The 12,601-nt window shown below is 46.7% G+C and overlaps 1 protein-coding gene across 1 annotated transcript; it reads left to right on the forward strand.

Annotated features, from left to right (window-relative positions):
- Nucleotides 1-9,739: 9,739 nt before the first annotated feature.
- LOC117833949 (berberine bridge enzyme-like Cyn d 4) lies at nt 9,740-11,519 on the forward strand. The gene has a single exon (XM_034713538.2). It carries the CDS (start codon nt 9,748-9,750, stop codon nt 11,329-11,331), a length of 1,584 nt encoding a protein of 527 aa, XP_034569429.1. The 5' UTR covers nt 9,740-9,747; the 3' UTR covers nt 11,332-11,519.
- The last annotated feature ends 1,082 nt before the right edge of the window (nt 11,520-12,601 follow it).

Here is a 12,601-nt window from a genome sequence, read left to right on the forward strand (position 1 = left end):
ACCTGCACAATATGTGGCCTTTTGAGAGGTTCATGGCAGTCCTAAAAAACTATGTTCTTAATTGTGCCCGTCCAGAAGGAAGCATCGCCAAGGGATATGAAACAGAGGAGGTGATCGAGTTTTGTGTTGATTTCATTGATTCAATTGACTCGATTGGGGTTCCAACTTCACACCACGAGGGGAGGCTCCGGGGAATGGGCACCCTTGGAAGGAAATCAAGTTTGAGCAATGATACTGATTTGTTCGACAAGGCACACTACACTATTGTACAACAGCCATCCTTTGTGTCTCTGTATATCGAGCAGCACAGGCAGATGGTAGTTTCCAAAAACCCGACCAAATCCGATGCTTGGCTTACACGTCATCACATGGAAACTTTTCCCTCCTGGTTGCGCCAACAACTTATGGGTAACTCTGAGATTCACCCACAGCTCGCTTGGTTAGCCAGGGGACCTGCTAGCACAATCGTGAAATTCCAAGGCTATGAGATAAATGGTTATACATTTTACTCGAGAGCCTAGGATCAGAAAAGCACGAACCAGAATAGTGGTGTCCGCATAGATGCCATAGATAGAAATAATAGCAAGGAGTCATATTATGGTTTCATACAGGAGATATGGGAACTCGAATACGGACCGCTGTACATCCCTCTATTTTTCTACAATTGGGTGAAGCTAACTGCCGTAACCAAAGATCAGTACGGAATGACAATAGTAGATCTGAGCAAGACTAGATACAGTGATGACCCATTCGTACTTGCCAATGATGTGCATCAGGTGTTCTATGTGAAGGACATGTGTAGCAAACCCAAGAGAAAACTAGAAAAAACATGGGAGCCAAAGTGCCACATAGTTCTTCCACGTAAAAGAAAAATCGTGGGAGTCGAGGATAAAACAGACCAATCAGATGATTATGATCAGTTTGATGGCATGCCTCCAGTCATAGTAGAAGTTGATCCAAGAATCCTGCTATCCAAAGAAGAGGCTCCGTACTTACGCCGCGATCATGATCAAGGAACTTTCGTGAAGAAGAAATTTTACAACGTTGTATTGTAATGCGCTAAATTTACATGACCTTTGTGTAGTACTTGATACAATTTTTAATTTACCCTATGTATGATTTCATGTGTTCTTAAATTTGTTAGGTGAAGATTTATTAGGTAAACATGAACAATGTTAACCACATACATACATAGATTTTTTTGCACGTTGAAATTATTTAATTGAATAATTTCTTGATCACAACGATGCAGTAAAATAATTATATTAGAGGCTAAACGAACTGGTATAGAATTAATGACTAAATCACACTTATTGTCAATATACTCGCTAATGAAATATATTTTTGCATGTACAAAATATGTGAAGTTTTTTGTTTTTGCATCCTGAAATGCAGTGAAAACATAAATAAAATCCTTTTCCAAAAAACACGCAGGAGGTGAAAGTGTGGGAAAGGGCCTTTTATCCCAGGTGCCAATTAAAACCGGGAGAAAAGGCCCCCCTTTTATCCCGGTTGACAACTGCAACCGGGATAAAAGGGTAGTTTTCGATTCCCGCCGGGGACGTACCCTTTTATCCCGGTTACGATTAGCAACCGGGATAAAAGGGGGGGTCATTTTGTCCCGGTTGGTGTTGGCACCCGGGATAAAAGGGTAGGTTTCGATTCTCGCCGGGGGACGTACCCTTTTGTCCCGGGTCCCATCACCAACCGGGATAAAAGGGGGGCCTTTTATCCCAGTTGGTGATGGGCCCGGGACAAAAGGGCCTTTAGTCCCGGGTGCCATTACGAACCGGGATAAAAGGGGGGGATAAAAGGCACTGTAGCCTCTTCTACCCCCCAGGCCAGTTACACTTAGCCAAATTTTCACCAAGATCCCGCGCCCTCTCACCTGCTCCGTCGCTGCCCATCCGCCTCCCTCGTCGGCCGCCATCGTCGTCGTCCCCCATTGCCCCTGCCATCGTCGTCCCGCCGCCCGACCGCCTCGCCCGCGCCCGGACCGCCTCCTCCTCCATCACCTTGGCCCTCCTCGATCCTCCTCCATCGCGCCCCCTCGACCTCGTCGCCGCCGGCCACCTCCATCGCAGGGCCTCGTCGCCGCCTTCGTCAATGCCACCTCCTCTGTCGCCGCCGCGCCCTCGTCCGTCGCGGGGCCTCCTCATCGCCACCTCTGTCACGCGCGCTGCCTCTCCGTCATCCCTCGTCACCGGCCGCCTCCGCCCGGCGTTGCTTCGCTCCATCCCCGGCCGCCGCCGTCCCGCCGCCGCGGCCACCTCGTCGCCTCGGCCACCGTTGACCACGCGAGGTCCGCCGGCACTAGCGCCGAGAACGAAGGGCTCTTGCTGACGCAAGCTCACCGGCTTGCGTCAGCAAGGGCCTTTTTTATTTTTTTAGCTAGAAAAATAAATAGAAATTAGCATATTAGTTAGAAAATCAATAGATATTTGTATATTAGTTAGAAAATCAAATTAGTAGTAATTAGTTAGTTCCGGGTGCCATTACGAAGGGCTTCGCCTAGGTTAGAAATTAGTCGTTGTCGCGGCCACCTCGCTCCGTCCCCGCCTCCGCCGTCCCGCCGCCCCGGCCATCTCGTCGCCCAACCTAGGCACCATCGACCGCGCGAGGTTCGCCGGCACTGGCGTCGAGAACGAAGGGCTCTTGCTGACGTAAGCCCACCGGCTTGCGTCAGCAAGGGCCTTTGTTATTTTTTAGTTAAAAAAATGAATAGAAAATAGCAAATTAGTAGAAATTAGTAGTAATTAGTTAGAAATTTTGTAGAAATTCATTCAAATTAGTAGGAATTAGTAGTAATTTGCTAGAAATTCCAATAAATATGTATAAATTAGTAGAAATTTGGTAGAAATTCGTACAAAGTACTACTAATTTGTTGAAAATTTGTATAAACATTCCGGACTTTGTGGGATTCATGTTATTTTATGATTTCATGTATATACCCTTACGTACATATAACTAAGGCAATTTCTATGACTGTCATGTATGATTCCATGTATGTTTCAACCAGTAGTTGAAATGGCAGACGACGAGACCGCGAGGTATCTCATGGAGCAGATAATCACTGGTCGTGGTAGTGGCGACAACCTTCCAATATCGTACACCGATGAAGAGGGCACCCAGGCGGACATGTTCCTCAACATGTCCGTCGATGGGAATGAAGAGCATGAGCCCCAGCAACACCTTGCTGTGGCGGAAGATTTCGGCGAGGTATATATAATTTGTATTGTTTGACACCATCGTTACTACTACGTACTAATTAACGAATATTGAACTGTTAGCCCTCTGGATCAACGCAAGGGTAGAAGACCCGAGGTCGTACAGAGGTGATGGAAGGGAGGCTTGTCATCACGGAAGTGACAGAAGAGGGCAGGCCGGTTGCTCCCGAGAAAGTAGCAAAGAAGTGCGTGAGTCAGATCGGGGCAATCGTAAGGGACAATGTGCCTATCAGCATCAGAGAATGGAAGGGCAGAAGCACTAATCCGTACGCGCTCCCGGAGACAAAAAAGAATATGCTATGGGAAGATGTCAAGAGACATTTCACATTCCCCAAAGGATATATTGAAAAGGATGTGAAAGTGTGGACGCTAAAGAAGATGGCTATACAATTCCAGACATCAAGAAGATGTGAATGCCAACTACATTAAGAAGGGCCGAACTCCAGACTTCAATGCGTGGCCAAAGTTGAGGGACCACTGAGAGGCATTTGTTGAATATAAGAGGAGTGAAGACGGTGTGAAAAAGATCCTGACCAACACTACAAATGCTAGTCAGAAGGGGTATCATCATCACCTAGGGCGAGGTAGTTATGGCACAGCAATTCCTAAATGGAGGAAGATGGAACAAGATCTGATCGAACAGGGAATCGTACATGCAACTATTGAATGGCCCGAATAATCAAAAAATTGGTATTATGCTCATGGAGGCTCCCTGAGCCAAGAGGATGGGACGTTGATATTCAATGACACAATACGTGAGAAGGCCGAACGTCTTATGAAGAACATTGAAGATTCTAAGGCTGGGAGGTTGCAGGTGGACCGAGAGAATGATGAGCTCACATTGGCCCTTGGTAATCCCGAGCACCCAGGACGTTGCCAAGGAATCGGGGTCATTCCGTGGAAGTTTGCTTTCCGAGGCGACAGCGCATCGTACAGAAGCCGCAAGCGAAGAAAGGAACAGATCGAGGAGAGCTGGTGGCAGATGCTAGAATCCAAAGTGCAGGCACAAGAAGAAAGAATGTTGGAGGAAATCAATCGTTGAGTGGCCCACGCAGTTGTGGAGTTGGCCCAATCTAGAGCATTGCCGAATCCAAACTACGCCAGCCCTTCTCAATGCCTCTTGAGCAGTTGTGCTTCTACAGGGGTCCCCGATGCGCAGACACCCAGGTTACCTGTGGAGGAGCAACGGTTTCCCGTGGATGCCATCACGCAACGCACCACATGTGAGCTGCATGCACCGGTCGGCAACCTCACTATTAAGGTATACTTATACATAATATTTATGCAATCTTGTCAATTGATCCACGCCTCGTGATCGGAGTTTAATAACTTGTTTACTTCTGCTATATGTACAAGTAGCGTACGGGAGTGCATTAGCAACCCTGGTGGGGCAGAGTAGTCATGGCATGGAGATTCCACCTGGCTACGCTAGCATCCGCGTAGAGCAAATTGTTGATAGCCAATATGAAGGCCTAGAGATCGACCTCCCGACAGGCGACGGGGAAAGGACACTGGCAGAATCGCTTCATGGGATCATTCTATGGCGAAAATGCTACATCATCATTCCTGACACGGAGCCATCTACTCAGAGCTCAAGACCGCTCCCCGTAGATCCCCAGCAGCGACCTTCTCCTCATAGCTCGAGACCGTCATCTCTTGCACAACCTGCTCCAGGACCGTCGCTTCCTGCTATATCAAGGTCTCCATCTCCACCACATCCTGATGGTGGGAGCGACGATGACAATAACAACACCCCTCCCCGATCACCGTCACTAGGACCAAGAGCAGCTCCGATGAAGGAACCTGCAGCACCACTAAAGAAGTCACGAGCACCGCCTCCCAAGCAAAGACAGAGAAAGAAGAAAACAAAGGAGCCTGAAGTGACTCGTAAGGAACGCTGGGAGGCAATGACTCATGTGGAACAAAGGGCAGAAATCCAACGAGACGCCAGTGAGTGGTTCAAGAAACAAGCCGAAGAAAAAAAGCAAGGGAGATGGAGCCACCGCCAGTAAATCGAAGAGATTTAAAACTTTTTATCAGGATGGAAGAAGGAGCCAAGAAAAGGATACCACTCTTATCAAACTATGAACGGGCTTTAGTAAAGGCTGATGAAAAGGACAAAAGGAAAGGAAAGTCATCTTCCAGTGGTGCTGTCCCCGACCTCAAGCATTTATCAAAAAAAGACACTCAAAGGGTAGCAGCAATGCCCTTAGATCAGCAAGCAGAAGTATTGAAATTCATGGAAGAAACAGGTCTGGGACTTGATGAATGTTTAGGGCAAGTTGAGACGCCAACTGCACCGCCCCCTGAGCCGAGATGGACTTATGAGCTAGGCCAACCTCTAGTAAGACCTTCGTTGGTACGGAAGCTATCAACAAAGATGTACGAATTCCATCAATGGTACATGATGGCGGCCGCCGACTCGAGGGAGATGTTCGGCCTTAAGGTAAAACCGATAGATTTTTACGGCGAAGGCGAGAAAGTTCTGTGGCTAGACATCAAGGATATATACGAAGTGTACTATAATGATGCCCTGGACGTCTCTCTGATCAGGGCTTGGGTTCTGTAAGTGTCCATTTATCTCTACATGTAAATTTTGGCTCATATCATTTTTTTTTGCGTGCATCACTGTACTAACTTCGTCTTCCATTTTATGTAGGATGCTAATTCAGACGTGCCGACGAGAGGTGTACCTACATATTGGCTTCATGGATCCATCCGTAGTTAACCAAAAACAGATACAATTATCGACAGAAAAAACCTTGGTGGAAGTATAAAATTTCCTAGACAAACAAACATTCAAGGATTTCATACTACTTCCATACAACTTCAAGTAAGTGTGTGTATACTGTCTACTTTCGTTGTCTTTTTCCTTACCTGATTAATGTTAGTTAGCTCTAATATACATGAACATTTTATGTACGCAGCTTCCACTGGATCCTTATTATAATTGAGCCTGAAAGAAGCCACGTCACTGTCTTCGATTCGTTGAGGAAAGATCTGGTGGAGTACCAAGACATACAAGACATGCTAGGCTTGTAATAATTCTGGACCTTTATCTCTATGTAAAAGTTTGTTTCCTAAATTTTATCCCTGTTACACTATATCATTCATTATTCTAATCTGCAGCGCATGGAAACAATTCATAAGGACACACAAAGGTCCATTCAAAGAAAAACTTACATGGAACAAAGACTTCCCAGTACGTATGAAGTATGCACATTTAGTACATTGTATAACACGAATATTTCATAACTTATTTTTTTCCGCACTGAAGTGCTTAAGACAGGAACCCGGAAATAATCTATGTGGCTACTACATCTGTGAGCACATGCACAGTTTTATGGGACCCAAGGGACTAAAGATGACATCGCACAATTAAAGTATGTAAAATAAAACTATTACTAGTTAATTATTTTCTAGCTCCTTATATTTAATTGTTTGTGTAACATTCACAAATTTCCAAATTATAGATGTTAAATATTCAACAAGCACTCTTGAAGGAAGAAAGAGTAGCGGCAATATGTGAAGGTCTCATTGGATTCCTAATGGACGAGGTGGTAAATCCAAAAGGAGAATTTTATTACAATGGACGACAATTAGACGCTCCCAGCAACACCTTGACGGGATTGTAGACATATAGTTTGATTTATTTGTATATATAATACGCGCTAATGAAGATCGATTTGTACTAGTTGAATTGTGTATATATATATAGTAATTGTATAATTACAAATTTCATTCATTTAAATACTAGTTGATTTCATTATAAAAAAAATCTCAACTACTAAAGGTTAACAAAAGGGTCACGGTACTACGTACGTGATGCATGAAAATTTCAGGCGCCATGTAGGGTGCCATTTAGTCCTGGTTGGGAAAGCCAACCGAGACTAAAGGGTAACCCTTTACTCCCGGTTGGGAAACCCAACCGGGACTAAAGGGGCACCCTTTACTGCCGGTTGCTTTTACCAACCGGGAGTAAAGGGCCTATCCCGCGCCTAGCGTGGCAGGCCCTTTAGTCTCGGTTGGTGACACCAACCGGGACTAAAGGGTGACCTTTAGTCCCGGTTGAAAGACCCGAGACTAAAGACCCCCCCCCTTTTGTCCCGGTTGGTTTATCCCGGATGGATTTTCAGGAGATATGCACCCTACCAATCGGGACTAAAGGCCAATTCTCTACTAGTGAAATATACATTTTTATATTATGGGGACGTAAGTGACACATCCGGACAAGTTTATGGACCGGTGATGCATTTTACTCTTATATATATCAAGCATCCCATATCTTGATATTGATCCATAGTTTGGTTGCCAGCAAATGGAGCATGATCGGTGTCAAGTGTTGACTACTATCAAATAGTAGAGTCTTCTTACAACTCCATGCATTTATGCTACTCCCTCTGTTTCAGGGCCTGTTTGGAACGAAGGATTGTGAAACGGCGGAATTTATGCTACTATCAAATAGGAATGTTGAGATATATGATCTTATTTCTGAATTAAAAATTATGAAATTCACTTTGCCAGATGGCGTAATGTCTACTATGAAGATTTTTGAGCATGTTAGAGATGTGGATTGTTATCCTAATGTCTCCATTGCTTACCACTCTTATTTATTGTGCCTGTGACTATCGCATCGACTGAAAGAAGCTTTTCAAAGTTGAAGTTATTGAAGAACTATTTGAAGTCAACAATGACTTAAGAGAGGTTAAATGGTTTGGTAACATTATGCATCAAGAAGAAATTGTTGGATGAGATTGACATCAACCCTATTATAAGTGACTTTACATCGAGGACTGTTAGAAGAAACTTTTAAGATAATATGTATAAATAATTTGATATGAATATTACTTTTAGATACATTTAAGTATTTATTGGTAACATTTCATATATATTTGTTATAATGTTTATATTAAAGGGTCCGACTTTTATTTTCCGCCCGAACCTCCCAAATCTCAGAACCGGCCCTACACCCTGTCCACCATATCTATTAAGTTGATAGAAGCACAGTTGTCCAAATCAAAAGTTATAGGATCTGATAAGACCTATGGTAAAGGTGAGGCCACCAATTTTTTGTACGGGGCTCAAGACATGCTGCGAACTGCGAAGGAGACAGCAACAGAAGTGAGCAGCAGGAGGAGCGAGAGCCAACCAAGATGAGTTCCCTTGGGTTGGAGTGGGTGTTTTATTTCCTACTTTTTACACTACATCGAGCGTTCCCTTTCCTCTGGAACGGAACTCGTCTTTCCTTCGTTCTAAACGCGACAATGCAATTCCTTTCCTCCAGAAGGCATTCCTCCAAAATTCCTGTGAAAATTTGATCCAGACGGGGCCTGAAAATATATGATGCTAGGACAATGCAAGGTAATAATGAGTACATAAATTCATGTTACTGATTACCACATAATCAATGGGAATGATTGTTAGTACCTTTTACCATCTTTAATGTTCCATTTGTTGATTAGAGAGATCCAAGCCATTTGGAAGAGGAGATGGTATCCAAAAAGAAGAACAATGGCATGAAATCTTTTGGCGACTCATGCTTTCATCAACGTGGAAAATGTCACATTTTTGTGTTGTTGGAAACACAGATGCAATATTTTCAGCCAAGCTTGTATTCGGAGATGTATACAGAGTTGAAAAATGATCTCCCATATATGATGCCCATAGTGGTCATATGTCATTGCGGATGCAACTTCTTTAGTGTAGTAATGCTCGTCAAGTTTCAAACACCTTTATCTTGAGAAATCTATTGATACCTCTCTCACTCATTTCACGAAGATTTGGAAGATGTGATTTTTAATTTTTATAGAGTAAAATGCATGGGCAGCCCTCAAACTTGATTTTTAATTTTTATAGAGTAAAATGCATGGGCAGCCCTCAAACTTGTCACAAGTGGCCATCTAGGTCCACAAACTTGCAGATTAAATAAGTGTGTCCTTCAAATTGCCTCGGGGTGCCATCTAAGTCCATAATCTTGCAGTTTGAGGACCGTTAGTGGATTTTACTCATTTTTACATTTTGAAGTATTGAAATAAACCACCCTTTATTGATGTTCTACCATAATGAGCATAAATAATGAATGCGCGATAAATCTTAAAATGCCAAAGAGCAAAAACGGAACCACTCATTTTCTAGGCCTGAGCATTTGTGATCATTACAAATCATGATATAATATCCCATTTAATGGCTTGTTTGGGAGTAGTGGATTGAAGTGGAATAGGAGGGATTGGTGAAGTAAATTAGTTCATTTTAGACTCGAACCTTTTCGTTCCACTCCAATTCTGTATTATCCAAACAAGCACTTAAGGAATTGGATCATGTGAAAGATACCCAATAGACACCAAGTTTTGGTGCTTGAAACTCCTCAATCCATAACACCTTGTCAGAAAAGGCGGATAGGACTGAAATTGTGAAGTACTCCTATCTTCATATTATTTATAAGACAAAAACACATGTTGGCATACTACTATATATAGAGCCAATGCAACCAATAGCAGCATCCAGCAGCAAGCTCGTCCACATGGCAGATCACAAAAAAATGGCACTAGTTCTGGCCATCTTGTGCTTCTTGTGCGGCAACGCCATCCTCCCTTCATCAGCCTCCTCTGATTCCTTCCTCCAATGCCTCACGTCGATGATGCCGAGCGAGCTGGTGTACCAGCAGAGCTCGAGCGGCTTCATGTCCGTGCTGCAGTCCTCCATCCAGAACCCCAAATTCCTGACCAACACCACGGTGCGCCCTCTATGCATCGTCACTGCCTCCGACGTCTCCCACGTCCAGGCCGCCGTACGCTGCGGCCGCTGGCACGGCGTGCGCCTCCGAGTTCGCAGCGGCGGGCACGACTACGAGGGCCTGTCCTACCGCTCCGTCCAGCCCGAGGTGTTCGCGGTGCTCGACCTCGCCAGGCTCCGCGGCGTGCGCGTCGTGCCCGGGGAGGGCAGCGCCTGGGTAGACGCCGGCACGACGCTGGGCGAGCTCTACTACGCCGTGGGCACTGCAAACCCGGGGTTCCTGTTCCCCGGCGGCGCGTGCGCGACGGTCGGCGTCAGCGGCTTCATCAGCGGCGGCGGCATCGGCCTGATGATGCGCAAGTACGGCGTCGGCGGCGACAACGTCCTCGACGCAAGGATCGTCAATGCCGCTGGCGACGTCCTCGACCGCGCCGCCATGGGGGAGGACCTCTTCTGGGCCATCCGCGGCGGCGGCGGTGAGAGCTTCGGCGTCGTCGTGGCGTGGCGGCTGAAGCTCTCCGCGGTCCCGCCGACGGTGACCGTGGTGAACAACCTCAGGACCATGGAGCAGGGCGTCGCCTACCTCCTCGCCAAGTGGGAGACTACCATCCTTTCCCCATCCCTCCCGGCCGACCTCACCATCCGCGTCGTCCTGCAAGAGCGGCACGCCTTCTTCCAGACGCTCTACCTCGGCCGTTGCTCGGAACTCCTAGCCACGGCGCGCGGCGTCTTCCCGGAGCTCGGCATGACGGCCGCCGACTGCAACGAGATGTCCTGGCTGCGCGCCATGGCGTTCATCTACTTCGGCAACGCCGCCACGCCGCCGGAGGCGCTCCTCAACCGGACCAACAGCCTGGGCACCTACTTCAAGAGCAAGTCCGACTACGTGCGCCGCGCCGTCGGGAAGGCAGGATGGGACGCCCTCTTCCAGCAATGGCTCTCGAAGAACGGCAACGGGCTCATGATCCTGGAGCCGCACGGCGGGGCCGTCGGCGGCGCCAACACGGCCACGACGTCGCCGTACCCGCACAGGCGTGGCGTGCTGTTCAACATCCAGTACGGGTCCATGTGGTGGGGCGAGGCCAACGGAACCGCAGCGGCGGCGGCGCTCCGGTGGCTGGACGGGCTCTACGGGTTCCTGGGGCAGTACGCGACCAGCAATCCCAGGGAGGCGTTCGCCAACTACCGGGACCTGGACCTCGGCCAGAACGTTGTCGGCCGGGACGGCGTGTCGTCGTACCGGAGCGGGAGGGTGTGGGCGGAGAAGTACTTCATGGGGAACTACCGGCGGCTGGCGGCAGTGAAGGCGATGGTGGATCCCAGCGACTACTTCAGGAACGAGCAGAGCATCCCGCCACTCCCAAAGTTCTAGACTTGTCGATTGGGAGACGGTTTATGTATCCAAAGGGAACCTTGCTCATTGTCACGAGTTTCCTTTTCGTTATGGTGAAAAAAACAATTAATCAACATCATGTGCTTCTGCACTGACTAGCAGAAATAAGCGTTAGAGTTTTGTGCATTATTTTGGGATTCATAGTGAATGGAAATTGCGTATCTTTACTCGCTCTGGCATGTTCATTTTCTAACATAGTAGGTAGTACACACATAAATACTTTGCAGCCTTTTTAAAAGTTGTTTGAATTTGGTTATAAATTGCTATATGTTTTTCATTTTTTTAATGGTCGGGGAGAGCATCCCCACCTAAATTATATTGATAAGGTGTGGCAGACGATGAATCAATGACCTCGTTTTTCAGGGAAACGATGCAAAAAATCCTACAGCTCTCGGTTAATTCAGGAAACCGAGCTAAAACCACAATAAGATACTTAGCTAGACCAGGTCTTAACCAACACAAAGCCTCAACACAAGAGTGAAATTATGGTATAACCATAAATAAGAAAACAGCATAATCCGGCACAACGGTGAAAGCATAGCATGACCACATATCACAACACAACGAGGATTTTCCAAGATGATGACCATATCAAAGACACGGTGCTACTAGTGGCGTCATTGCCGGCCCAAGAATTGGGCTGGGTTTTCACCTTGAAATCTATAGCAGTAGTACCTGAACAAAGGCACCTCCATGGAGGAAACATGCCCACTAGCGCCGCTGTCGAAAGCTTTTGCCATCAACCTCCGCCAAACCAATGTTTTTGCTGCATATCAGTTGTTATCCAAGCACAATAATACCTTGCAAGCATGGTGATCTCTCAGCCAGACTAAGGAATGAGTCACCGCCATCGTAGCATGGTGGAAGCAACGGACTGAATAGCCGGGGACAGGCAGGCCACAGCTTGGGCACTGCCGTACAGCCATTGTTTGAGCTCTCAGTTTCAACAGTTCGCATGAACAGAAAGGCACAATGCGATAAAGATCCCATGCTGCATGGACATCCGTAGCAATGCCTCCATGACGCGGAGCAAACACCACCTCAAACGCGCACAATAATGTGCTCTGCGGCCGGCCAATCGGATGCACGACTAAGAGTGGCCCCTAGTGCCGTTGCAGCTTCCATGGGCACCATAACCCATCATGAAGATCCAAAAATGCATAGCCCTACACTAATACATATATGGTCATCCCTGCTGGAGCATCACCGCAGGTTTCAGCTGAACTGGCAGTGATGTCATTTTACCACC

This window comes from Setaria viridis, chromosome 8, assembly GCF_005286985.2.
Source record: "Setaria viridis chromosome 8, Setaria_viridis_v4.0, whole genome shotgun sequence".
NCBI lineage: Eukaryota > Viridiplantae > Streptophyta > Magnoliopsida > Poales > Poaceae > Setaria > Setaria viridis.

What these genes read in the sequence shown, in the direction of transcription:
- LOC117833949 (XM_034713538.2), top strand. Translation starts at nt 9,748, where the DNA reads ATGGCAGATCACAAAAAAATGGCACTAGTTCTGGCCATCTTGTGCTTC.